Source organism: Apteryx mantelli, chromosome 3 (assembly GCF_036417845.1).
Source record: "Apteryx mantelli isolate bAptMan1 chromosome 3, bAptMan1.hap1, whole genome shotgun sequence".
Classification (NCBI taxonomy): domain Eukaryota; kingdom Metazoa; phylum Chordata; class Aves; order Apterygiformes; family Apterygidae; genus Apteryx; species Apteryx mantelli.
This window is the reverse complement of record NC_089980.1, coordinates 86888495-86916473: the sequence shown is the minus strand read 5'-3', so window position 1 is coordinate 86916473 and position 27979 is coordinate 86888495. Positions and strand designations below refer to the sequence as shown.

General features: G+C 37.1%; 1 protein-coding gene across 1 annotated transcript in view; it reads right to left on the bottom strand.

Annotated features, from left to right (window-relative positions):
* Nucleotides 1–27979, bottom strand: part of REV3L (REV3 like, DNA directed polymerase zeta catalytic subunit) — a 123073-nt gene that overhangs the window by 52260 nt on the left and 42834 nt on the right. The window contains exons 2-11 of the mRNA XM_067293846.1: nt 20130–20319; nt 16531–16605; nt 15202–15362; nt 12049–12145; nt 7500–7594; nt 6761–6865; nt 5718–5802; nt 5484–5632; nt 5054–5182; nt 2280–2517 (exon numbers count right to left, since the gene is read on the bottom strand). Of these exons, the coding sequence (XP_067149947.1) occupies nt 2280–2517; nt 5054–5182; nt 5484–5632; nt 5718–5802; nt 6761–6865; nt 7500–7594; nt 12049–12145; nt 15202–15362; nt 16531–16605; nt 20130–20319 (1324 nt within the window). The remainder of the gene's footprint in view (nt 1–2279; nt 2518–5053; nt 5183–5483; nt 5633–5717; nt 5803–6760; nt 6866–7499; nt 7595–12048; nt 12146–15201; nt 15363–16530; nt 16606–20129; nt 20320–27979) is intronic.

The following is a 27979-nucleotide window of genomic DNA, read 5'->3' as shown; positions in this document are numbered from 1 at the left end:
TCTGGAGTACTGTGTTAGTTTTGGGCTCTCCACTACAAGATATACATTTACGAACTGGAGCAAGTCCAACAGAGTCACCAAGATAACTGAGGGCTGGTGCACATAATGTGTATGGAGAAGCTAAGAGAACTGGGTTTGTTCACTCTTGAGAAGAAGCTAAGGTGAGATCTTACTGCTATTTTCAACTATCCAATATGTAGGAATAAAGAAGACAGAGCCAGCTTTGGAGGTGCATGGTAATGTGAGGAGAGTCAATGGACACAATTTTCAACAGAAGAAACTAGATATAAAGGAAAAATTCTTTGCCACAAAGGTGGTCAAACACTGGAACAGGTGACCCAGAGAACTTGTGGAATCTCTATCCTTGGAGATATTCAAACCTCGACCAGACAAGGCCCTGAGCTATCCAAAAAAGCTGCTTTGACCAGGGCTGCTTTGACCATTGGACTGGATGACCTGCAGGTGTCTCTTTCACCCTGAATTATACTATGATCCTGAGCATGAAGCAAATCTTTGTCAACTTTGGTAAGCCCAGTAACACTTGCGCTGTCTTTTGCAGAGGGCAGCCTGGACCTCTCTGCACTCAAGCCCATCACTCGAGATTCCAGGAAGACTTGTCTCTAACACAGCATGATACCTCCATATGAGTGATTATTCAAGAACCAATTCAAGCCTAGATGGGCTTTTAGCTCCAGTTCAGTGCAAATCAAACCCCAGATGTTTAATTCAGTCACTACAGCTTATTACTCCAGCACCGTATACTATTTGAGATAATGGAAAGCTAGGAAATTCCCAATAACAAAAAAGTGATAGTATGGATATTGCAGGATGCATTAGGAAGCAATACAAATTGCGAGTCTGAGCAGAATCAGATTGGATCTATTGTCAGTCTCAAACTGGCTCTTTACGCATGAACAGCATTGGGTGGAGGCTAGAAATAACCATGCTCTCTTCTGAAGTTAGTCCAAATTCTGCAGAGATCACAGTGATGCAAAGCTTGTAATTCCCTCCAAACATGAGCTGACTCCATGTGGAAGCACCTGGTATGTACATTCTCCCCAGTGCTTTCTGCCTGTGACAAAATGTAGGCATACATGAGCTAGTTATACCTGAACCAACTCATCATGTCTGATGAGTTTTTAAATTGGATTCTTTATTGCATAAAAACTGTTAACTGCTTCAGGATCTTACTTGACTCCAGAAGTTGCACAGTCATGCTCATGGAGAATTGTGCCTGAACTAATAAATTCTGCAAGATCTAAGTTGGTTCTACACAGAAACTGCCATTAAACTGAAGCTTAATGTTAAGTGTTTTAGATGAAAATTTCCAACTTCTGTAGAAATGGTACAATACTTTCAGAGTACTGTGAGGGGAAAAAATAAAGAAAATCAAAGGTTGGATAGGAAAAGGGTCTTTACAGATTAAGTATTTCTAAGGAGGCCACCTTTCTGTATGGCTTCAGGAAAGAAAAATTCTGAATATTTCTGTGCCTCTCTTCCTTTCTGAATCAAGAGTATATTTACAATGTCTGAAGTAAGGAAAATAAATATGTTATGTGTGTTAAGTTCCTCACATCTCTCAGATGGAATTCTAAATACTGGAAGGTCTGTCCAAAGCATGGGTGACAGGAAACCGAATACGACTTCTTTCAATGCCTCTCAGTGCAGATTTGACAAAAGGTCATTACGACCTGAGAAGGTGTTCCAAGAATCTTAGCCTTAAAATATTCAAGCTGCTGACCTTTAGCAGTCCAGCAGAGTGAGCAGTATTCATGTTTTGATTTAAGCCTTGAGCATGGAGACAAAAGGGTGCAGTTATCAGACTTCTGGGCCAGTCTTCACAAAAATATTTCTTAAACATTCACTTCAGTGAAAATTATAGACACGTGAGATGTACCAGATACATCTTATGTTTGTATCATATCCAAGGTATGACTTTAAAGGCAATTTACAACTAAAATTTTCATATCTGGACTTGTAGAAAAAAAGCTACTCGATTTTTCTCAAACAGCAAACTAGAAGCTTAGGTCTAGTCAAACCTAAACACTTCATCCATATTTGCATGTAATACTGATGATTCACAGCACCAGCTGAACAGCTGTGTTCTATCCCAGATATGCAGGGATTTTTCCAGTGTTTTCAACAGAGATCCCTCTATAGTTCACAGAGATCATAACTCACTTGAAGATGGGGGCAGGGAGGGGGCTGAGGGGAAGGATCTGGCGGGTAAAAAAAAAAAAAAAAAAAAACACTTTAAAAACAGAAAAACACATATATACCTTCTTTTTGGCCCAGGCTCTTCAATGCTACTGTCCCACCTTTGGGACATTAACAAGCTAAGTTCCATTTCTTCCTTCTCACACTGTGGCTCATTTTCTTCATCATCACTGTTCTGAGAATTTCTACAGCTTCCAAGAGAACAATGGTGAGAGACTGTTCTGTGATGTCCCATCTGATACCCATCATTCTCCAGTCCAGCTAACAGATCAATCAGGGCCTCATCAGCACTACTGTCCGCTGCAGAGAAAGCCCACACAAACAGAATCTGTATTTTGTTTTACTTGTAAATGACTAGTTATAGTCGCTCATTAAACAACTACTCAACATTTTAAAATCTACTGGTTTGTTACTGTCCAAAGCAAGGTAGGCTCCAGAAACACAGCTCTCTTCATACCTGTCTTATTTTTCCAGTTTTATGATTTATGTTATCTTCTCCAGCTGTTTAACTAGAATCTTGACCACTTGTTTTTTCATTTCCGCCCTCCTGCTCCGAGTTAGCGGAAGCTCTTCTCTCTCTCCACCCTCCTACTACCTCCTCACATTCAGCAATGCCTCACTACTTTCCTCTTTTATTTCAGCACGAGTGCCAATTTCTGAACTATCACTGCTTTCTCTTGCTTTCTCCATTTCAAGGGCTACATTAACCTTGTTGAACACTTCTCTCTATATCACTTTCAGTCACTGCATCTTGTGAAAGATGATGCTGATTTTTACCAACTGGTTCTTCTTTCTTCCTGTCCATTAGTTTAATGCTTTATTTCTTCACCTCCCTTTTCTTGTCACTATAACCTATTCCCTTCCCAAGTTCCTCTAATTTCCACACTGAAAGTTTATCTGATTTCACTCCTCTCTTAAATCCTATTTTTAATTTCCTTTATTTGACCCAAACTGTAAACTGACTCATGCACTTGTCTTCTCAGTCTTCACTCTATTTCTGATCCCTCTATTGAAGTCATAATGATTTCTTGCTCTCTTCCCGCTTACCTGCTCATCATCTGACCTGATTACCAATTTATTATTGCCAGTCTACCAGGCATTTTTGATACTTCTCTCTCTCCTCCTCTTCTGGCTGAAGAACTACAATCTCTACTCTCCTTCCTCAGGAAATATCATATGATTTACAATGATCCTGAGAATCATATAAAGTAAGTCTCAACATCTCTGTGAGGAAGGTATTTTCCATACTTTACAAAAGCTTCACAAGACACCACACCACTCTTCAGAACAGAAACCATCCCCACTGCCAGAGTTCTAAAGTAACCCACGTTCAACTCCACTGTCTCTTATTGTCTTCTTTGCCCTTTGTGAGGTCCATCATTAATCCTCAGCCTTTACTTCCAATTAATATAATCCTTGTTCCTTTTTTCCTTTTGGCCAAAGTACTGCGTCCCATGGCCCCGCTGACACTAGGACCCTACCAAGGCATAGTAAAGACTCATCTATGCCATGAGAAGCTACTAAAAGAGAAAGCACAAAAGACCCCAAGAGGCAGCATGTTACTTATGGTCACACAAGACACCAGTAAAAAGTAGCCATCTGATTAAGAAAAACAAACAAACAAACAACCACACACACAATAAATAGTAAAATCTCCATTTGATTTCCTAATCACTGGACAAAATAGCGTCTTTTAACAGTTCTGCTCTGTTCAGTGATTCAAACACAGTAGTAAGACTTATGTATATTTTTTTAACCACTTCTCATCCTCTCAATATAAACTTCTCTCTCCAAAAATTAATGTCTGCATTTGCTAGCTACCACATACCTTCTTTACCTATAGTCCTCTACATCCAAATCCTTGCCTGTAAGACTATCATACCAAAATCTTGTCTACTTTCTGCAAAATAAAACATCACTGGAAAATACTCTTTTAATTTTATTCCATCCATTCCTTCTTTCTATGCAAGAAAAGGAAGCTACCAGAGGACTTTGGCTACCTTTGCCAATAAACATACTCGCACTGTACATGTATCAAAAGCACTGGCAGCTAGGGTTTGTCAGGCTTCCCGCCACCCCCATACAAACTTTCTAGCATCAGTTTGAGAGCACACTAATCTTATACTTTCTTTTATTTACATAATGATGTATATATAGGGATGGCATGAACTATGTTCATTTCACCTTTTCTGAAGTATTTTAACTATTTTCTACCACAAGCAACTTTTCATGCTATCATGTTATTTTATTGTTTTTCTTTTTCTCATGCCATGGTCTTTCGCCCTTGCTTTAATAGTTTCATTCTTCTGGTTTCTTTGCCTTCAACCATTCTTTTGTATTCATACATTTTGGGAAATATTTCTGCTACTGCAATTTGCCTCTCATTATCAGCTTACTATCCCCTGGTATCTCCAGAGAGTTGGACATCTAAAGATAGTCTAAAAGCATGTTCTTTATCACGACTATGAGAAAGACACAGCAACTGCAAGAGCATCATGGATAGGCAGCCAAAATGCTGTTTATTCTGATAGTTTTAGTCCTATAACCCTAGGAGTACAAGGAAGAGCTATACCCAGAAAATATTGCATTGAGCTGACCTGGCAAGATGTACCTGCTTAGTGGATCGGTAAAGCATAGTTGCCTCTACAAACGTACTCTTCTGGTGACATGATTAGAAAATATAAGAGTTTTTTCTCCCACAGGGATGAAGTCTTAGTCTGCTTTACACACCCCCTGAGGTGAAGTACTTATTTTCATGACTGGTAACATAAGTGAACACAAGAGTGTGGAACAGTAAAATAGCCCAGAAGAAAAAACAAATCCCAGTCATACTCACTAAAAACTGTAGTCTGATTCAGTCTTTGAGACAAAGGCTGAAAGCTCTGACTATTCTCCACAATGTTTAAAATTGCTTCTTCATTAATAAGTGCTTCCTCTTCTTTATCAGTATGCATCCTATTAGATTCTTCAAAAGAAGACAGAAAGCAAAAGGATAGAACTTGTAAGAGTCACAGACATCAATACATTATGAAAGCAAGCCACTTAAAAATGGATTTTATTATTCAAGTATGTTTCCATTATTTACTATAGCAATTTTCAAAAGGCTTACTCTAACAACTATGAAAATAAAAGCAGAATAACATTTCAGTGTTAACATTTCATAACTGACAGCCAAATTTTCCTTGGCTTACTTCTGCTAATAGTTTAAACAGCCAAAGCATGACATAGGTTTATGCCTAAACAATTATGCTGTTAAAAATACTCACCTTTATTCATCTTTTTATCTTTATGCACTTCTACGATATTAGCTGGCGTACATGGAAAGGCTTCAGGAGAAAGTACCTCGGAATGTAGTGTTAGCTCAGCAGAGAACTCCTCTGATCCATTACTGTAGTCCACTGATCCTGACAACGTTCTAGTTAATTGAAAACCAATTTTAAAATGCGTATTTAAGGTTAGCACAGAATACTACAGTTTATGGCAAACGGCTAAACACTTACACAGAGAAGTCATTTTGCTTGAGGATTTCTTTAAGTCGCTTCTGAAAAAATTTTTCACTCTCTGTTGCTGGCACAAATCCACGGTCTTTAAAGTTTAAAAAATATTTGTTACTCAGTTTTACTTAAACTACCAACATAAAAAGAGAAAGATACGTATCACAGCCAAAATTACTAATTATATTAACAAATAGTTCAAACTAGAAGTGTCCCTTAATTTTAAGTGCCAAATTTGAGGGCTGATTTTTTCAAGTGTATTTAAAACCTTACAATATTTCACATATTCCTGTTGATATCATTTGCAATTGCAAGTATCAGGAGCATCTCCAAATCACATTGTAATTACATCAAGGTTAGCATCAAGAAAAAGAAAATTCAGTTAGAAAACAATTTTGAAAATTCTGGCTCTGAATAGCATTATGCAGAGACACAGGAAAAGAGCACAGTCAGAATGCAGTCTGCCTTAACCAGGAACCTGTCTCCTCCCTCTTGCAGTCCTCAGGTTTACCTGCCAAATATTGTCCACCTTTTAAAAGGAAGATGGCCTTGGTTCTACAGACAAGAGTCTTGTTCATTACGCAGTCAATTCATAGAGAAGAGTCCTCCCTTTGCAATGAATTTTAAATAAAAATACAGGGATTTGTTCATCTTTTTATAATTTTCACCTAACATCACTTTAGTTAAAATTTCACAGAAATTCAAAGAAATTGGCCTTGTGCATAATCTACCATGAAAAGATTCAGGATAGGGGATTTAATTTTACCAGTGTTTAAACATTTAAATATCTTCCATCATAAAGCATGCAATCTTAATTCTCAGTATCATTCATTCTTCCTATAATGCTTTGCAGCTTGCTGAATCAAGATGTTTTTAGGCAAGGTTTTATGTTCTTAAATTTGCAATACACATACTGGGCAATCAGTAAGCTTAGAACTGCAAAATAATACATTTAAAAAGCCCTGAAACTTGACACATCAGTTTCAATTTTGTCTCCTGCTTGCTTTTTGTTCAAAGCTTTTGATAAACAACTGCACAATATTTTTTACCTTGTGAATCAGGTGGCTTAATCTGAGAAGATTCAGCTTTCTCTCTCCGTCGTTGCTTTTCATCTTCCCATATAGCTTGCAAACCAGGGTTCCTGCCAATCTGGGCTGAAATATGCAATAATACATGAAGAGAAGTTTGTCATTTTGACAAAATGTGTACTTTACAAACCCCCCCCCCAAAAAACCTGACACACTTTTTCATCTAACACCTTTTGTAACTCTAACTTCTTATTTTTATTGCAATTCTTGCCTTACTTGAGGATTCAGTGTTATATAAAAGTTCTGGTGCAAGTCTCCTATTTTTTTTTTGCATCTTTGGCTTTTGCTGGTTTTCTCATGAAGTGTGTGCATATGCATACACACACACACTTACATAAATAAATAAATAAATATTAAAGTGGAATGAGTGCCAAAAGAAGCCAAAGTTATCTCAAAGATCAGTAAGCAACAACTCATTATGCCGATATTTCACTTACTCTTCTTATAGGTCTAAAGCCTTCTGTTATGCATTAACAAGAATCTTTTTCTATTGCTCTGATAACAGGCTATTCTCATAATCTGGTTTCTTCCAGTGTTCATGTAATTCATTTTTGTATTTTATAACTTTGTAGATTAATAGATCGTTTCAACACTGAAATCTGGACTGACGCTTTACTAAGTTGAGCTGTTAAAAAAAATGTATATAACAACACAGTCCCTGTCCTAAAATGTTTTACATGGGAAATTATCAACACTTTACCTTCAATATCCAGTTGATTTAAAATATCAGCAGCTACCGCATCCACCTCCAATTCACAGGTACTCTGTGGCTCAACATCCTTCAATATTAGAGAGCTATGACAACATAAATACCATAAGTTAATGTTACCATTATGTTCCTTTTGAAACATGCATATCATCACTCTTTTCTAATTGGACTAGCATCTAAAATACATTGCGAGAAGGGGGAATATTACATTAATTCAGAATTACCAGTTCTCACGATTACCTACAAGTTCTTAAATTAATGGCCATATTCAAGTCTAATTAAATGAGAAATTTGTATCTCTGATTTAAAGGGACTGGGCTTTTGTAGGGAGAAGAGGACGAAATGGTAAATAACTCTAAATACTATGGTAATTATAATAATAAACTCCTCCTCAAATACAATACGAAATGTTCCACAGATCTTTCCACCAACAGGACCATCTGCATTCATATAATTTAGCATCAAGAAAAACTAGCAGCATGGATTTTCCTTCTTCATTCACAGTTCCAAACAATGCAAAATAGTTAAAACTTCCTACTAAGAAAAGTGAAGCAAAAAATGTTTTATTTTTCAGAAACTACACTTTTGGGAGGGCAGAGAGGAAAGTGGGGAAGGGTCTGGTGAATATAAACATGCTATTAGCATCCCAAACACAATAGCAGAACTAAGGGTAACTGGCTTGGCAAAGTCTTCACATATTAGAAACAGATTCAAGCTTATTGCATGATGATCTGGTCAACTTTCTGCTGTCTCTTTTCTGTAACAGAGCTGCTAAGATCAGCGGCCCGTCCCCCTGTCGCTGTCAGCAAACTACTTTTAAGGAGTCCATGGAGGAAGCTAAGAAACAGAAGTCCTCTCTCAGGTTTAAGCAGAAGTCTGTTTCCCCTTGAACATTTTTAGGGAAACACTGAAAATTTCCTCACAGCTTCCCAGAGTTAAAGTACACTAGTCCTGAGGACCCTCTGTCTAGGTCAAATATCTGCTGACTTACAACACCTGCTTGTATGAAGTTCCCTGACAGACACACACACGAGTGAAGAACTCATCCTGTCAAAGCTGCTGGATAGCAGCGACAGGCCCAGGTGACTCCTGTTTATTTTTAGGTAGGTTTTGTAGGTTCTAGTCTGATAACGCTGGCAAGTATTGTACCTAAAAGCCTTAAATCAAGGATTCCTTGGCACTAATGGCTTTGGACATTTGCCCACTTCATAACAGAATCACTCTAAACTAGATTAAAAGAAAAAAAAAATCAGCCCCTGGCTTAGTACAGTAAGCTAATTATAGCAGCAAGTTAATAATTCAGAGACTTGCCAGGAGCAAGACAGGACACGGCTGGGGTAAATGCTCTTCTGGAGAAGCAGTACAGTAGTAAAGTGCAAGCGAATACTGAACAGTGAGTTCAGTTACCAAGAGACCTTGGCATAGTTCTCAAATGCTTATTGAAATAAGGAACCACTACTGCCATTTACTCATCCAAAATGCTGCTTACGTTACATACATAACTTTTGAATAATATCTTGCATATCACATCCCGGGCATCCAGCATTGAACTTGTATGATACAGCAAGTGGTTTTCCAAAGTCAAGAAATACCAAATCAGTGGCACTGGCTTGGTCAAACCAGAGATTTTTGTGTCACTTGCAGCAAGGAATTGGCAGATGCATATTAGAATCTTTCTCTAAAACTGATTCTGGATATACACAAGCCAGGATAATGGGTCTAAACAGACATCCTCACCACTAATAACACTACAATATACTATAAATACTATAATATAATAATGCAATTATCTAGTTAATACAACTATATAGCAGCCCTACAATTTTTGTGTTCTCAAACAACATTTGACTGTGTTGTCTCCTTTTGCTTTTTCTTCAAAGACCAGCCAACAACCTAAGAAGTATATGAGGAAAAGATTGGGAGCAATTCATCAGATATCCAAACTTGATACAAAGGAAGAACAAAGACTTTAAAATTTCGGTACCGACAGGTAGAAAAAAAATGAAACATTGCTGAGAGTAGCAGTCAAATGGTGAAATACAGTAAGTAAAAGTTTAGTATTAAACAATTCACAGTGCATTCAAGCATCTCAGCTTGAACTCCAGAAGACTGGACAATAAAGTGCAGGGACTACAGAATAAATTTTAAAGGAAATAAAGTAGGAAGGTAATCTGAAAGTGGGATAAACTGCAGTATGGGTTTGATATAGAATCTGTGTAGATTTGGAATAAAGTCAAGTTCAGAAAGGAAGAGTTTAGTTTTGTTGCTTTGCAGTGACACGTAGCTCCTACAGCACATGGAAGACAGTCGTGCTAGAACACTTTTAATAAAATAATTCATTTTCTATACAAAGGAACATATAACACTATCAAATACAAAACAGCTTAAGCTGGAGGAGATGTAAACTAGTATCTAAATTCTTAAAGCATGTAAAGAGCTGGCTAAAGGTGAAATTTCCATAGGTTATAAAAGAACAAAAGACTGCAGGGTTGATGGAAACTTCTTAGAATTGAATACAGACCAGCTTTGGGGACTGAGTTTATTTCACATCTCATTAATATTATTTGCAGGAAATGCAGTAGTGTATTAATGAAATGTGCTGATAAGGCAAAGCTGGTAGCCATACTGGATACACGGCCAGATCATAACATCATAAAATGAAAGCTGGATAACTGAGAACTAGAATAACAGAAACAGGATGAAGTTTAAAACAGGATCCTACATGAACTTATAAGGATTTCTGAATGAAAGATCATCACTTGGAAAAAAAAGGAAGAGGAGAAACATCTTGTATTAAATAAACCTAAAATGACTATGAGCCAAAGCAACACAGCAAATGAGACTGTAAAGCATACTAGACAAAGTAGTTTTTGGTAAAAAGTGAACTGCCAGTATCACTGCATAAGGTACCAGAGAGAACTTGTTCGCTGTATTATGTACAATTCAGACTTTACATTCAAGACAGAAAGTCCTACTGGCACAAGCACAGAAGAGGAATACTAGGGAAATGGACAGTTTTGATAGTAACCGCGTTACAGCCAACATCCCACTGCCGCAATGCGCGTGCGTGCAGGAGACAGGGGAATGGCACGAGTGAGATGTTGCTCCCCTGACTGTAAGTTTAACAGCAGTGACGTGGGGGAAAGAAGGCTTTTGGGTACAGCCATAAGCACGAGGGCCTGGAGAGAGGACACCTACTGCTCCTGCGGTGCTGTGCTCATCCCCTTCCAAGTTTGAGGGCCAGAAAGTGCTACTTCCCTTTCTTTTTATCAGCCTTCTCCAGATCTGCATAAACTAATACCAGATAATCCTGGTCTAACTTATGTCAAAAGAAAAGAAAAAAAGAAAAAAAAACATGCAAGACAAAACAAAATACTAAGTAACTTGGCTGACATAATCCCAGCCAAATAAAGGCTGAAATGGACTATGAATGAAGTATGCAGCAAATAAGGACAAGTAACAGCCCAAGAAAAAAATGGATATGAACTGACCATGAAATATAATCAGAGGACAACCATCAGATGAATGCTGTTTCAAAAACTCCTTAAAGTAGGAGTAGTAGAATCAGAAAAAGCTAATTTGTTTTATGATAAAACTGATTAGTTTATGAATGGTATTTTATGACATGGTTAGTCCAATGACCCTACCCATTTCAATCCTTATTTCACTGTTTAGTCATAATAGAGCAGAAAAACAGCAAGGAAAATACAGAGGCTACACTGGATAATCAAGCTTTTATACACTAGAAAAACCTGAAGCAAAGGCACTTGCTTCCTGCTGGGGAAGTGAATGATCCCAGCACATAATGCTAGCAGCATGGCATGCAGAGCCTTATAAGTGATTCAGAGAAGAGTGGCAGGATCTACACAAAAACTGAGAAGACTGCTAGATGTTTTTTACTATTTACAGGACCTGTTAAACATCAGAAAAGTAGCTTAGCAGATGAACTTGCTATGGTAAATTATGTAGATCTAGGTAGCACCAGCTATTTTCTGTACCCCTTTCACCATTTTTATCTGGCAAATACACAAATATATTCCTATTATAAATTACAAACTGGCAGAAGAGGGACATGAAAATTCTAAGTTGAGATTCTTATGTAGCTGCTACTATTCAAAAAAAACTGGAGTACTTTGATAACATGCTATTCACGTTAGTCAAGGGCAATTAAAAAAGCTGTAAGCTGCTATGTAAATATTCTCTGTAACTATTAACTTGTTTAACTTCTCATCAGAAGTCAGTAACTAGAAAGATATTTTTTCAAAAAACAGAAAATTGAATTTGATGTATGCATTCCTAAGGTTATATGCCAGTTAGATTTTTACAACCACATACTAGAAACACAAAGTCTCAGATGACCAAAACCATATGAAGAAACAAAGTAATGATTGCCTATATCATATTAGCTTTTTTTTTTTTTTTTTTTAATATAAGGGTCCCACATCACACTTCAAATGAGAGACTGGAATCCTGTAGTATATATAAGTTGCTGCTAATAAGAAAATACAGGATGCTTAAAAAAAAAATTAGGCATGCTGACCTTGGTATTTCATCTTCTTCCCACCGAATAAAAGACACACTGTTTGAATTTTCTGGCAAATGATTTTTATGACATCCACTTCCACCTGATGTATCACCTAGGAAGAAAAATAGTAAGAAAATGAATGCATTAGCTATGCTCCAATATTTTTTTACATGTATAATAATATAATTGCACCTACTATTTAGTACTAGAAGTCCAAATGCTTCTAAAGAATAAATAATACTGCATGACCTAGGCTTCAAAAAGTAATATGCTATCATTTAGGTGATTTAACTTTCTTAAATATAGACACATATAAAAAGAAAAATATATTCCTAGCACTCTGGCAATATTAGAATTAAATTTGCTGTGGTCTAGTCATGGCTTAACCTAAATTCCATCTTTTCCTTTTTGAGCAAGTTTCAAAGGAAAGCACATGTAGTCCGACATAAACTTAGGGATTCCCAAGTGTCTGCTTCCTCAGATCAGATCCCAACGGAAATCGTCAGCCAAACAAAGCACTAAGTTCTACTTAGCACTTTTCTCCTTTCTTATCCCTGAACTGAGAGCAAATACACAATATATCCCAGACAACAGCGACAGCAGCAGTAAGTGGAACCTGCGATGAAAGTAGATGCTGTCTGACTTGCAAAGAAAGAAAGGACTGTAGAAGTTTGCTCAGGGGTCTCGGTTTAAGGAAGTGTGCTCCCTGCGGCTTCCTTTTGAATCTTAACTCTTCAAATGAAGGGAAGACAAAATACACAGGATGCGGCACAAGGAAAAAGAAAAGCCTGTCAAGGGAGGAGAGGAGGGCGGAAGACTTAGAAAATTACTCAGTTTCCTACTTTCATACAAAAGACCACCTTGAACATTGAATTTTCTCCATCATTTTTGGTTTGTCACATACCAGTAATTTTTTGTATTAGATTTACCTTTCAGCAACAGCAAAGGCTTTTGTATTTGTTAAAACCATACTAATCATTGACTTCAATTGTCAGAGATTGTTCATAAATATTTATAAAGAACATACATTTGTAGTCTATACTTTTAAAAGCAAGTTTCACAATGGAGTCTTGAACACACGCATAGCCAAATGTCCACTGCTTGGAATAACAGGGATTGGGTTATCTCACATAGCAGAAATAATATAGGTACTACAGAAGTCACTGGGAAATACAATGCCAAAATGCCTTAGAAGCACTTAGAAACAATCAAAATTCAGCAGGCTTATTAAAATTGTTCTTGTTCACCCCTGCTGCACCCAGACTAGCTCCTGCAAATGCTGCCCCTACATCAGACTCCCAAGTGTGCTGACCCACAGCTACACTCAACTACTAAATAATTATTAAAAATGTAGCACTGAAGTGTAGTGTAAAGACATCTCCATGTTTATGCAGGAGCTAGCTCAAATTCAGTCAAACCTATGCTAAAATGGTCTGTGCACTGCAATTCCTAAGCAGGAATTCCAGAAAGAAGATACAAATTATCTCATGTGGCTTTGCAATAATCCAGCTCAAACCTTACACAGCTTAATGTCCGTGATGTTCAGAAGTGACTACTTGTCCTTGGGCAGAGCAGGTTCAGGAGGAAATGCAGCCATGTTTTCACCATGGGGCATCTCAGCTAATTCACCACATTAAAATGCAAGCTGACTCTACACAGGGACATCTCTTGTTTTTTTTCCATCTGCAGCTTGGCTGTTCTAAGAGTTGACTAATCAACTCTTAGCTTAGAGCGGATGGCTCTTCTACATTCGGGGCTGTTGTGCAAGGACTGGGCTCTTGACAGCATTGCCTCTATCGTGTTGTGCAGGGTACAAACCGTCCTTTGCACAGCTTCTGCGCCAGGAATGGTAGATAGTGTTCCTATGCCTGGGGACAGCAACAGAGTGAGGCAGGCTACTTACACAGCTGCAATGTGGACCCTGACACCAAATGGCATTAATCTTGCTAGGAGCACTGCTGCTCTTATGTGATCAAGCCAAGACAAGGTAGTTTGCCAACTTCTTGCTTTTATCCTATTGGATTTCCCCCTATAAGAACACTTAAAGACCAGCGGTCTCAGCCCATGCTCTTCTTCCATCCCCTTCTTCCCGCTTAAGTTCTACATCTTTGATATCAATGGCTTACGTCTTGCTTTCTTCTCCTTTTCAAATGATAGAGTTTAAAAAAATGATGGAAAAAGAATGGGAACAGCTGTTCGTTACAATCAGATGGTACTTCTCTAGGAGGCCACTTTGGGGTGTTTGGAAAGCTACAGATACCTGAACATACTTCCTCAGGACTGAAGATCCTGAAGCCTGAGCTTGTTTCTTCCTACAGTTCTGACAGCAGCACAAAGTGTGGCCTATTGCTGAGTATGGAGAGCTTCCAAATGTCTTCTGAATGTTTTTCTAGAGATTAGAATCAGATATGAAACCCCATGCACTAACCTATTGCTGTCTAAATATATACATGTAAAAAACATGTGGAAAAATAAGTCATTGTGATTCTTATTTGCTGTTTTTACAGAAAGATATTTTACCAGTTCTTTTAAATTCTTGCTTTGTTTATCTATCAGAACAATTATGATTTAACTAAACAGTACTGATTTTTCTTTTACATTCAAAATGTCAAACCAATTTTTCAAAATGAAAATTAAAAATACCTCCTTTGCTCAGACATTTATACTTCAAATTTTAGCCTGGAGCAAGTACAGTAGTACAAATGGAAGCATTTTAATTAAAATGTTATTTGTCAGAGGACCGTAACATAATCTAGCCATAATTTTGTCGAGGCATTGGAGCAGCAAAAAATGAATTATAATTGATTTAGGGTTCAAAAACAAATGTCAAAAAATGTAAAACAACACTATTCACATATCTCTCACGTAAATTCTTCAGCTAAATATCAACTATTCTAAAAATACAAAATTCCTCTAACTTCTGAGAGAGGTGCATATGTCCTGTGAAAATGGTCAAACCCATGCTACTGACAGAACACGTGGTGTTTGACATGTAGCACCTCAGTTCAGGAAGCAGGTTATTCCTCAATCCCAATACACAGGCACAAAGAGGAACAATGATGGAAAGCTACACGTGGACTTGGATGCAGAAGGCAAACTGTAAGGGAACAGCACAATACCCACGCAGCCACAAAACAATCGTTTGGTCTTAAGAAATAAACACCTTACTTTTTTTCCTTGCCTTTCTGAATTTGACAGCAGCCAGGTTTATTAAATTCATTCCATATAAGTTGTAGTCTATAAAGAGTTGAAGGAGGTAGGGAATATGGGCTTCATGAGGCTGGTAAGATTTGTTCATTATGGCTCCACCTTGCAGAAGCTCACATACCCTAAAATTAAAGACAAATTAGAGCATAAGACAAAAATGTTTCCAGTACAATAATATTTAGAAATGTTGGTTTTGATTTTATTGAAACAAATATGTAATGTCTTAAATACTGCCTCAGTTGTATTTTTAACTTGTTAAGAACTTTGTTTCCACAATAGCGGATCCACAAAAAAGATTTCTGCTAATAGTAATTCAATATATAGGTGTTAATTACAAAGGAGTGTAAATCCTCCAGCTTAAAAAATAATCTCTGAAGAAAAATGGTACCATGTAGTATTACTGCAACTCATTCAAAGCCATCAAGATCCATCAAAATCTTTCTACAGAACAACTGTGGCAGTGGTATGCCTGCAGACCAGTAATAACTTTGCAAGTCACTCCAGGTCTCTTTGATATATATGTAAAGAAGTCAAACACAGTTTTAAAGGTACATACTGTACATACAGAAGCAGTATTTTAACCGCCTACAGGAAGCATGACAAATCTGATTGTTTAAACATCTGTACATTAAAAAAAAAACCAAAACTGCAGGTATTTGGATAATTATAAATTGGCATGATAAATGTGTTTGAAAGTAGTACGATATCTACAACTCAATGAAATGCACTAAGCGTGTCTAAATACAACAAAATGTTGTTCAAAAATAAGTTGTACAAAAAAATTAAAGGAATAAACCATACGAAATGCCATTCCTTATTTGGATAGAAGTAATTCAAACATGAGAAGCTCCAAAGTGAAATTTCAAACAATTGTCACTCAGTTATACATTCATATATCCCATATTAGGCAAAAATTTAACACCATGCAGAATTTTACTAGTCTAGAACGAAAACCAGACAATCCTATCTTATGACCATGTATAAGCTTTTTTTTAAAAAAAAACAGTTAGGGTAGGTAATATTACACACTCAAGGGATTTAAATTCATCTTTGATGAATAATTCTTAAGAATTCCTCCTTATTTATTCCTGAATTTATTGCAATTAATGTGCCGTAAAGTTGAAACCAACAGTGCTTTCACTGAATACAACATTTCTCTATTGGACAATAATTTTGCTGCTTCTATTGTTAAAATGTACATCAATCTTTCTTCAAAACTTTCTTTTTCATTCAAGATACAAGGAAATCAGCCAGAGTCCTGATCCAGAGTCAGTATCACCATGTCCTTACCTTTTTACCATTGCAGGATTGTAAAGATAAATCTTCATAAACTGTCTCTCCTTTTCATGGTAACCATAGAAAGGCCTGGAGAGAAAGAAGTAAAAGCAAGAAGCTAGCCAGTTATGCAGCGGAGTTTATTCAACTACAGTTCACCATAAAAATTATTAAAAGTGGGGGGGAGGGATGGAACTCCACATATCCAGGAGAAAATTGCCACGTGTCAGGCCAAAAACCATTATAATCCAAATGTATTTCTTAAAAATAAACTTTCATTCCATTTCAAAACTTAAATGTCCCTTGTGCAAATGCCAATTCTTTACAGACATGTTCTGTGGAAGCTTAACCCATCATCTTTAAACATTATTAACACATTGCACGTTTCTAAACAGGCAGTTCCTATAAGATACTGACTCAGTGGGGTCAGAGTTGGTACACGTACACATACGTGAAGCTGGGGAGGAAGGAAGGGAGCAATGGAAAAACGAATGCAGAAGACTGCAAGGGTACTCAGGACTAGAGTGCAATAGAAATTTCAGACTAACACTTTTGGCTAGGTGGCTTCAGCAACAATCTTACATAGTAGATCACAAGCTTGCCAGAGATAGATGACTATGTAATGAGAGACAGTAAATATTGTTTAGAAGCTGCCACTCATTTTTGACATGACCAATTTGAAATATTTTTTTCATTTTATTTGGAGAAATGCCATGCAGTCAAATCAAAGGGGAGCACTACATTACTATATAATACTAAATACACTATATACTAATATAGTGTATATACTATACAATACTAAACATGAAAAGAATAAGCCCTGTACGTATCAAACTATCAAAAAAACCACAACCCCCCCCCCCAAACCCAGAAGGCTTACATTCTGTTTCTCAGTTTCCCCACATGTAAACACATTGAAGACATACCATAATAAAAGTACTTTTATTAAATTTATTAGTACTGGACTGCTTCAAAAAAATAGCGTTCAGCTCTTCCGATGAATGCTATAAGAAAGTCCTTGAGGAAATTAATTTTGCTGATCAGGTGTAAAACAGTATATCAGTTGTGTAATATAAATAACTGGACAACGAGAATAGCTTAAGACAGAATAGCTGCCCCTTTTCGGTGATTACTAGTTGTCTTGTGGACCAAGTAAGACACGGATCCTGAAGAAAATATGATCTGAGAATGCAGTTAAATAATATATATCATAATGAAACGTCAAGACTAAAATGAAGTTGCACAGGCAACATTAATTCTGGTATTACTTGGCTGAATTACTGACTTTTTAACTTTAATAATATTATTCTAACATACTTATAATACAGCATGCTAAGGAAACAGGCCATAATTCAACACAGTGAATGAATGTAAGAAGCCTACAGTTTGCAGTAGTCATGACTGTGAAGTCAGCAAAAGTTCAGGAAGGCATACTTTTAAATGTTACCTCTACAAAATAAAATCAAATCTCTTTGTAAAAAATAGTATAAAAAAGGCTACCGTGAAACTTAACTGTCAAATCTAAAAATGAAGTTCAGTAATAAGAGGGATTTCAGTCCTAAATTAAATGCAAATTTCAACAGAACTGCACAGCTACTGCGTTAACACTGCTCTCCTTAGTATGTGTATAAAGGCACACGGTTGATGCCTCTAAAAGCTAGACTGAACTGTTTTAAAAATTGTTTACGACATTAAAACTAAGCTATGTTGAAATAACAAACTTAACATAGCGGTTATAATGAAAAGGAGGAGAACAGATCTGCTTGTACGGTGAAGCAATCTTTGCTTCTTTACTATAAACTTAATGACAGAGTTATAACGACTCAATATGCTGCAGGTAGGTAAATTAAAAGTTATCTAAAAATGTCAGCATTTGCATGGCAAATGATCCATATTCATGTTGACATGGCAGCAAGGGGAGTAAGATTTGCAACACTTTCAAGGTTAAATATGGATGCCTACTTTAACATCACAATGCAAAAGGACAGCATATTTTATCTCTTTTTATTCCTTGACCTCCACTACATTTGGAAGTTAATGCAACAAAAGTCCTATTCTGCTTGGCAAACACATCTATTACATAACAATTTTCCTATTAATTTAGAAGGGCAAGGATAAAATAATCTCCAAGATTTAAAGAAAAATCTACCTTTCTCACCACAGAGACATATAACATCTATGACCAGAATTTGACTTGAAGCTGAAGAAAGAGAAGAGAGAGATTTCTGTCACTACATAATCCTGTCTATCCAGCCAAGTAAAAGATGAAGATGTAGTACAATTTCTGTTAGGTGCTTTCCCATTAGCCTTTTACGCAAACAAACAAAATATATGAAACTCTCTTTTCTAGGCCTCTTTGAGGCAGTGTGCACCTGACTTTCTGTAGCCACTGCTCTGAAGCTCTTGGGTAAGAGAGGTGAAACAGAGGTAGATTTTCCTACTCTATGTCTGCTTTCTCTCTGATTGCCTTCAGCAGTTTACTCTGCCCAGCTTTCATTGTTGGATTACTCCTCCACAATTCTCTTCTTCAGCCACAGTTGAATGAGATGAATACCTATACTACTATTCATTTAGTTCTCACAGAAATAACAAAAATAAGAAATACTGTGGGTCAGCTTTCCCACTATTGCAAAAATGGAAAGTTCAGATTAAAAATAAAAAAGAATATTGCAGCCACTTTGTTGGTAGTATCTAGAAGACAGCACTACAACTGGCTGCAACAGAACGGACATATTTTGTCTTCCTAAACTTAGAAGTTAGAAAGGACATGTTTTTCAAAAATGCATACAAAAAAATAGTTAAAAGGTATTGTTGCACACTGCTGAAAGTTAGTATTTTCATTGCTTTGATATGAAGCTGAAAAATTCAATGCATGTATAGACTATGTTCCTCCAGGACAGCTTCCTATTATTCACCATGATTTGATATATTTTTCAGTCCTTGGTTATGCAAGTCAAATATGGATTGAGAGAATCCTTAAAGTGTTAATATCCCATAATAATATACAATTCCAGGAGCAGCAGAAAGCTACACCAAATAGAAACACAACAGTCAGCTTGACAGATAAATAAATGAATATTTAAAAGCCACTACTTCATTGTCTGTGCTGCTAGGAGAATCGGATGGATAAACACAACCTGACGCTCTCTATGATGTACTTCCTAAAGGGGCCATCCTAGATAGTAAGGCGGGGGGAAGGGAGGAGAAAGGGAAAAAGGAGACCTAGAGGCTGGCTCCTGCATGACCCAAGGAACCTAGAATAAATCAGACAGGTAGAAAATGCTGGCTGGAGAGCAGTACCTTAATAGAAGAGGCAGAAAAAGCTAACAGGAAAAGATTTGGAAAAAAGTAGCAGGATTCAAGTTTAGAAAGAATGGTGGCATCAAGCATTTTGGAGGAAAAGTGTTAATTATGTTAAGTCACAGTGAATGAGAAAAGGTACTTAGTAGCTGCACAAACCTGTATGAATTTTTATTCATAAAAATTCATTCAGGGGGTAAGGGGGGAAAAGAAGCTCCACAACCACCCAAATCCTTACCAGGTACTTCTGAATAGAGCAATCACAAAAACATTTCAAAGCACATAACCAAAAAATCTTACCATGTTATACTTACATTCCAGATACTAACGACACTTTGAAAACATGTTGGACAGTAGAAGATGGATTGCCTAAAGCCACATTAAGTGCTCTGTCAATGCTGAATGCCACTTGATGAAGATAGTGTTCTGGATGCTGTCCAAAACCATCATACGGTACATAGAGGTAAGGAAAGATACCATGTAAGTGGAGACAAGTCTTCTGACCTAAAAAGAAAAGGTAAACGTTTTTTTAAAAGATGTAGTCATTAAAAAATTAAAGTTCCTGGAAAAAAAATCAAATCTAATCAATGCAAACAAAAAACTCAAGTTTGATCAGGCAGAGGAAGATTCATTTAAGGATGTAGATGTTTACATGTTAGATGTCTACATATGACTACTGCACGCTTCCTTCACAGTATAATCAAAGGGACAATTCCCCCAGACATCCAAAAGAGGTTAGATGGATCACATGCTACAAGAACTCACCTATTCATTAACTATAAAGACGGTGAGGGGTGACTGATTTAGTTGTAGGCATCTGCAGTTAGGCAAGATGAATCCTACTCCTGATAGCTTAAAATAAAGGACAACAAAGCACTGCAAGTCTATGGGTATGCAATTTCTGCCTGTTAAACTATGGGCACCTTCTCACAATTATGGAAAAAAAAGGCAATATAGTTTATTCTTCTTTCACAATATCAACCGAGAGTTTGTAACAGCAGAGCAAATATTACTTCCCAGCTTTTTAGATTACTAAGTAAAAATTGTTTATAAATAGTTAAAGGGCAGCTGAACTTTTGAAGCTCAGCAATACCATGATAAAATTTTAGCACTCTAACTAGCATGCAAGAAAAAAAGCTAGATATAAAACACAGAAAATTACTTCCAGTCTTACAAAGGAAAAAAAAAAAGCAATCAGAACAAGTGAAAAAATATACTCAATACATTTCATAATATCAATGCAGCTATCTGAAAAAAAAAAAACTTTGAGTCATGGTGCTACTAATAACAATTGGAGTATTTCCCGAAGATTTTCTACATAATAAAAATCTGTAAAACTTCCATTCTACACCTTTGTTCTCTAAAAGTTGATGTTTTCAATAATCTTTATCAAATTCAAAATAACTAATACACAGATTCAATCAGTAAAGTTGTTTTGTAAAGATCTAAATAACAAGAAATGTTAAACTCTGTTAAAAAAAAAAAAGTGATAAGCACCTGACCTTGAAAAAAAAAAAAATCCTGAAAAGCTTAATTTATTTTGTAATTTAGATACCTTTGTCCACCTCCAACTTCAGAGATTAAAAAAGCTTTATGGGTCTGAGTTTCCCTGCAGAATTTAGAAAAAATTCCTAACATTTACAGTTGCGTAGCTGTTACACAAGATTCTGTACACATCTAATGCTTGTCCCCTGCTCATGGACGAAATGAGCTAAGTGTGGGTACATCAAAAAGCTTTTTTCTTTATCTCTGTATTTTCCATTAAGACTCGTAATTTTCATACAATATAGTTTGATTTCCTCCAGCATGGAGGCAACAGAAACACTTTACTGTGATACACTTCTCAAATTTAACACAGTACTGATGGCCCTGTTTATTTTTCAGTCTTCAAATCCCTGAAAAAAACATGGAGTCAAAAAAATCAGAGCAAATTATGCAGTTCAGTTCTGATTAGCACCGAAGATGTTCAAGTTCAGCATAACTTCAAAAGTAACAGACCAGATTAAGTTCTGGTTCAAGAAAAATGAAAATGGTTTTCCACTAGTTTGATTCCCCATGCATAACTTAACAGTGAATTAAATACAGCTACAATTTAAGTTATCATTTCTGGTTTGCTTTTATTTCCTCAGTACATTAAAATGTACTCCATTCTGTTCATGAGCTTTTTCCTTATTTTTCTGTTGTTTTAAATTATTTCAGTTATGACTGTTTATCTAAGACAATGCATTCAAGAGCTGTAACAGAAGTCAGTCAGTCTGTCTGTCTGTCTCATTTGCTTCTGCTCACTTGTATGCCTTCTTCCAAAAAGAATTATGTAAAAACTACCAAATTACTTTAATCGTTCTGAAGACTACTGCAGCACGGAGAGCCGATGCAAGCTTTCTTTGGTTTTCGTAATGAGTAAGAGAGCAGCAGCTTGTATCCTCGGCTCTTGCAGTAGCCACCCTTGGGTTACAGTCCCACGGAAGTGTCCTGCAGGACAACATACCGCCTTACTGCTAAAACAGCACTGCTGCTTCTGCCAACAGCTTGTTCCAACTCACTTCTGAGTGCAAAATTTCTGATTTCAGTATGATCACCGTCACATCTTTCTTACTGGTTTCATTTCTGCTGCAAGTGAAAGTTATCCATTGTAACTATGCCCTGCTAAACCATTATAGCTTAGACACTGCAAGACAAAAAAATCCCAGTAATTCTATCAGTTGACTGGTCTCCTTCAATAAAAGGACTATTTTACTGCTTGTCTATACTATTTCACCCTTTTGATACTGCACAGAAATTACAATAGATGACAACATAGCTCACCTACAGAAGCTGCACTGGCCGGTAAGCCCACAGCATTAAACAATAAAGAGACTGGTTTACATATAAAGCATGCAGCGAGGAAGAAGAAGAAAAATGGCAAAAAAGACATTTTTACTCTCTCTGAAAAAAATTCTTTTCTTTTTTTTTAAAAGTCACACAGCATGTAAAACATGATGATGGACATTCCCTGCCACTTTCTCTAAACCTTAGATTTTTATCATCTTTTCTAGAGGTAAGACACAAGCCCCAGTGTGTATGCCAATTCAGTTCTCCTTTCCTGCCAGAGGCCAACGAAGACCAAGATCGGCTGCTGGCACGGGCACTTCCATTACAAGAGCAGCTCACAGCCACTGTCCTCTCCCCCTCCACATACTCCCTTCTCCCAGGATCCCATGCTGATGTTTTCATCCCTGCTGGGACGTTACAGGAGAGAAAGGCACAAATACAACCTACTTGGTGGCCAGGGGGGCTTCTACCTTCCTCTCCCTTTGCAACAAAGTGCTCCCAGCGTCCCGTGGCATGAGCTCTCCGTTCCCCCCTTGCCCAGCAGCAGAGACGCCCGGGGCACAACAGCCATGCGGGGAGATGGACAGAGCATGGGCGAGCTGCGGACAACCACTGCCATCGCCTCGTGCCCTGGCTTCGTGACTGGTGCATCCAGGAACCGGTTGGGAACTGGCTGGTTCCCAACTACGCACCAGAACAGGACAGACACCTACAATTCAGTCACAGACTCGAGAGATGAGTAACAACTTGGGGAGTTTACTGAGCTGGGCTAGGCTTGAATCCATGACCTCGAGATGAAAAGCACACAATTTATAAACCGATAACAACGAAAAACCCAAACAACAACAAGTCTTCCATAATCCGGACAGTTTCCCAGTTCAGGGGTTGTTTTTGTTTCCAGTATCAGGGAGTCAAGCTAGTATGTATTTAGCTCTGGTCAGGTTATGATTAGTGTGTTATAAGGGTCTGGATTTAGTTCCAGTTTAAAATGTGCTTTAATGATCAATTTGAATTGCTTCCATCTTCAGTGAGATGCATTTTAAGATGAAGAAAATTTAAAGTTCGCACTTTTTCTTTATGCCCATTTTCCTACAGTTTGTGTCTTGTTTTAAATGAACAACTTTTAAAAATACAGCAGCACTGGACTTTTTTGGGCATCAATTTAAGGCATGGGAAAGTTGGGGTGGTTTTTTTTGGCTTGTTGTTGCCTGAATTCTGAGATTGATTTTTGGCAGTTGATGCAGATGAAATATGACATATGACTTTGCCAGTGGTTTAATGATTTCTTTCTTTTAATTGATATGTGACTCATCTGTAATTAAATCAATAACTGATCCAGTGCATTTTGGGCCTTTCCTCTTACCTTTTAAATATTTAATGCATTTTAAGAAGTTAAATTTCATCATTTCATTTTTAGATGCATATCTGTCCACACTGCTTGTAGGACTTCAGTGTTTTCAACTTTGGATTAAAGCAAATCCATTCTGTACATGTCTTAGGTAAAATTTACCTTGACCTTGTCCTCTTTAGAAAATAAGAGTCGGATCTACAAACATGTGCATGATTGGGGGTGTGTGTGTGTGGAAATGTTCAAGCAGATTTTCTTCATTTTGTTTTTTAATTGAAACCAGCAACCATTAAGCAAAAGGGAAAGACTTACTAGCATTCTAATCAATCTAGGTAGCAAAGTCTTTTATTAATATTTTAAAATCCTTCACATGAGCAGGCTCCATGCATTTACAGTGATTTCAACATTTTATTCTACTCCTGTCAGGGCAAACCTACGTCCTGACAGAAATCTCTAAACTTCTAAAAATTGTTCAAAAATATCTCAAATTGAATGCAACTATGGAAAAACAAGGAACAAAGCCTTAAATTGCTAAGTCTATATTAGATCTGTATCTACATATAACAATTTTCTGGTTACAACCAATGAATGTTGGTTTATCTGCTGCTTTACAGATATACTGCACTTCATGCAGGCTTCTTCAGCAAGTCTTCAACTGCCAGCTGCATCAGGTGGCTTGAACAGCTTGTTTCTCTCAAGTTTACACCCTGGGTCTCAGCACAAATATAAATTCAGCTTCTTCTATCACAGAAATCAAATCACTCCAACTTCTGACTTTCTTCTCAGAAGAATTTACTTTTGGGGGAGAAAAAAAATGCTCATCTTCCCTGTAACCCAAGTTTGTTGTTCTGCCCTTCAGTTTCCTGATGTCCATTACTACCTACACTGCTTTTCTATATTAGCTCAATTATTTGTGTGTGTATGTTTGAAGTTAGTGAGTAGACATAGTTTTTCTGACGGGCTGAATTTTCATCCTCCTTAATTTTACAAAGCAAATGGAACCTAACTGAATCACTATCTTCAATCACCCTTCCCCTTCCTCTTGCCATTACAATAACTGCCCTGTACCAGCAGTTTTCTAGCCATGACTGTTTAAAGGTTTTAGGGAGACGTGATCTCTTCACTAGGCTGAATTAAGTAGAAGAAAGCGGACAAGATGTTGGGTGACAGGTTCTCAATCAAGGCTACATTCTGAAACTTTTAAAGTTTTTTTAGTTGCAGTCATGTATCATTTATTGTCTTCTTGTGAAGTGAAAACAAGGTCATAAAATTCATTTTAAAAACTTTTTTTCCCCTTATTTTAAGTAATAGTCATAAGCTTGATTTTTAAGCTCATTTTCAGGTTCTACAGATAGGACAAAATAGCGCCACAAGTTCAGGACTAATTAAAACAAGTTACCAATTCAGAACAGCTCTCACATTTGATTCTTTGAAAAAAGCAAGACAGAACAGATGGGGGCACAGGATAGACAGTGGCAAGTTCTGCTGTTTTACAAGCATACTCCTAATGCTTCTCTTTGTAGTAATAAGACAACACCATCTCTGAGAATAATTTTGCATATTGCATTAAAGCTGGATGTTTAATAGTTTCCCAGAGCTTGTGAAAATTTTGCAGTATCAAAATTCTTCCCATTCCTCATGGGGATGAACATACGACTGCTCAGAAATTAAAAAGAACATTCAGAACACATACCAGATCATTCAATATTCTAGTTATTAAGGCGTAAGCTGGGATATGGAAACAAAAACCCATGTGATTTTCAACTTTTTTAATTTGCAGATCCCAAAGAGCTCTCTACTGCATATGCAGGTCTCCAGCCTTGTAACACGAGGCTTACTTTTCACGGTTAGCTTTCATGAATTTCTTATAACAGCAAAATGAAAGAATGCATCTTGAAAACCATTGTGCTGGACTGTAGCTCAAGTTTCTGCTGCAGACAAGGTAGTACAGGGACGTTAACTGGGACATCCCAAACACTAGCCACTTTTCTGGCATGTTCTCTGCTCTGCCTTCACCATGAAACTCCAGAGTGTGCATTCACTGCTCAAACTAACACGAATTCCTGCCCCTGCAAAGTGTTCATGACTTCACATTGGTCAATGGTAAAATTTCACAGAAAAATTCCTAGTTTAAATACTACAAATACATGTTGCTTATTAATCCCCCTTCCCCATAATAGGCAAAGTGCATCATCTTGTACTTTATCTGGGAAAGAGTTCACATGCAGATCGCAAAATACCTAAGGGCAGTGCTTTAATGAACCAGGACATAAATATTACAGACAAAGAGACAGAGCAACTTCACTGGCTGTTAGGAATAGCAAGCACTGCTTTGGCCCTCGGCTGGAGGTAGGGTCACTGTGACGGCTACTGAATGGGCTCCCCAAAGTGTTTATTCTTTCAACAGAGAACGCTTCTCTTCAGCTGGACCTGGCCTGTACTATTTATACTCACTCTTCTCCACGTTGGCACACCATTAGGCACCCAGGTAAGGCAGCTGCAAGGCCATTAAAGAGCAAACAGGACAGAGGCCCAGAGTTGGGATCGCACGCAAGCGCTTACACCTGTGACGCGCGCCTCCAGAGTCCGTAACAGCACAGCACATTTCTGCTGGGGGCCGGGCATGTTCTTCTTCCTTCAGATATTTATCAGAGCTTCATGTAGTGTCCAGAAGTGAGAGAAAATGCTCAACGGATGCTAGGACAAGTCTATTTTCCAAGGTGAACTTTGTGTTTCCTAAAAGTCAACCCCATCAGTTTCCTCATCAATATTTAAATACAATCTATATACACATTCACAATGTTGAAGTCATTATCTATGATGAATTCTGCCCATTCTCAAACTATTTCAGGACAAGAAATTTCTTATATTAGTCACATATTATGTACTTTAAATAATAAAATAGTAGGAATAAAAGGGAAAAGAGAAACTAAAAAAATATGAACTAAAAAAATAATATGGCAAAGGAAAGTACGAAATAAACAGCTTTATATGGAAGTAAGTTTCCTGCCCCCCCCTATTGTGGGGGAAGTCATTTATTAGTAGCATGTGAACTGAGTGTGTACTGATCTGTGTAGTGGTAGCAGACCCATTACTTTCTGTACCAGGTCACCAACAAATCTGAGTATCTCAAAGTCAATCCAAAGTAGAGATATGGGGAAAAAAAAGATATTTTTTTTTCCCCCAGATTTAACTAACAGAAAATGAATAATTGTCTAAACCTCTACAGTGTTCAATTTTTTATGTATGTTCAGGAAGAAATTCAAGTTTTAGTGGGATCTACGATTTGCCTGAATGCCTACTGAGGCTAAACTCCCTCCTTCTCCCCCTAGTTTGATATTGTAACTGCACCCAGACAGGAATTTCTGGCAAATATCTAGATCTATCCCTCCATGAATTTTATACATCCAGATATTTGTTACCTGTAAGTTGTCAAACAAAATCAGTTCTGATCTTTTTACATGAATAGGTATGAACTCTTGTTCTTTTTGGTAACAGTTAAAAAAACCCTTCACTTTAAGGGTTGCCAAACAAGACAGAAAAAATGACCTCAAATTTTAGCTAAATTATATTCACCACAAAACAAAATTACAAAGCGTCAGGATAAATAAAGCTACTGTTAAGATGACAACCTAAACTCACTGTATATACACTCAGGATCCTTCCAAGTTATGCAAGTCAATTCATTAATAATGCTTTTATAGCTAACACTTGATTACTCAAGTTAAATTTAAAAACTGATACATCCATTTCATTTGCAGTTATTTAACAGTTTTTGCTGAACTGAAATATCCTTTTATAGTTCAATTTAAAAAAAAAAAAAAAAAAGATGTACCAAAGAAAGCTTCCTTCTATTTCCTTCTGTCCCCTTTCCCTGCACTACCTTTACATGCAAAAAAACAAAACAAAAAACACCATAGCATTCAAATAACTGAAGAGTCAAATTACCACCTAACTCCGGGGAAACCTTATAAAACTTACACACTGAGTTACTTTTTATTTTTC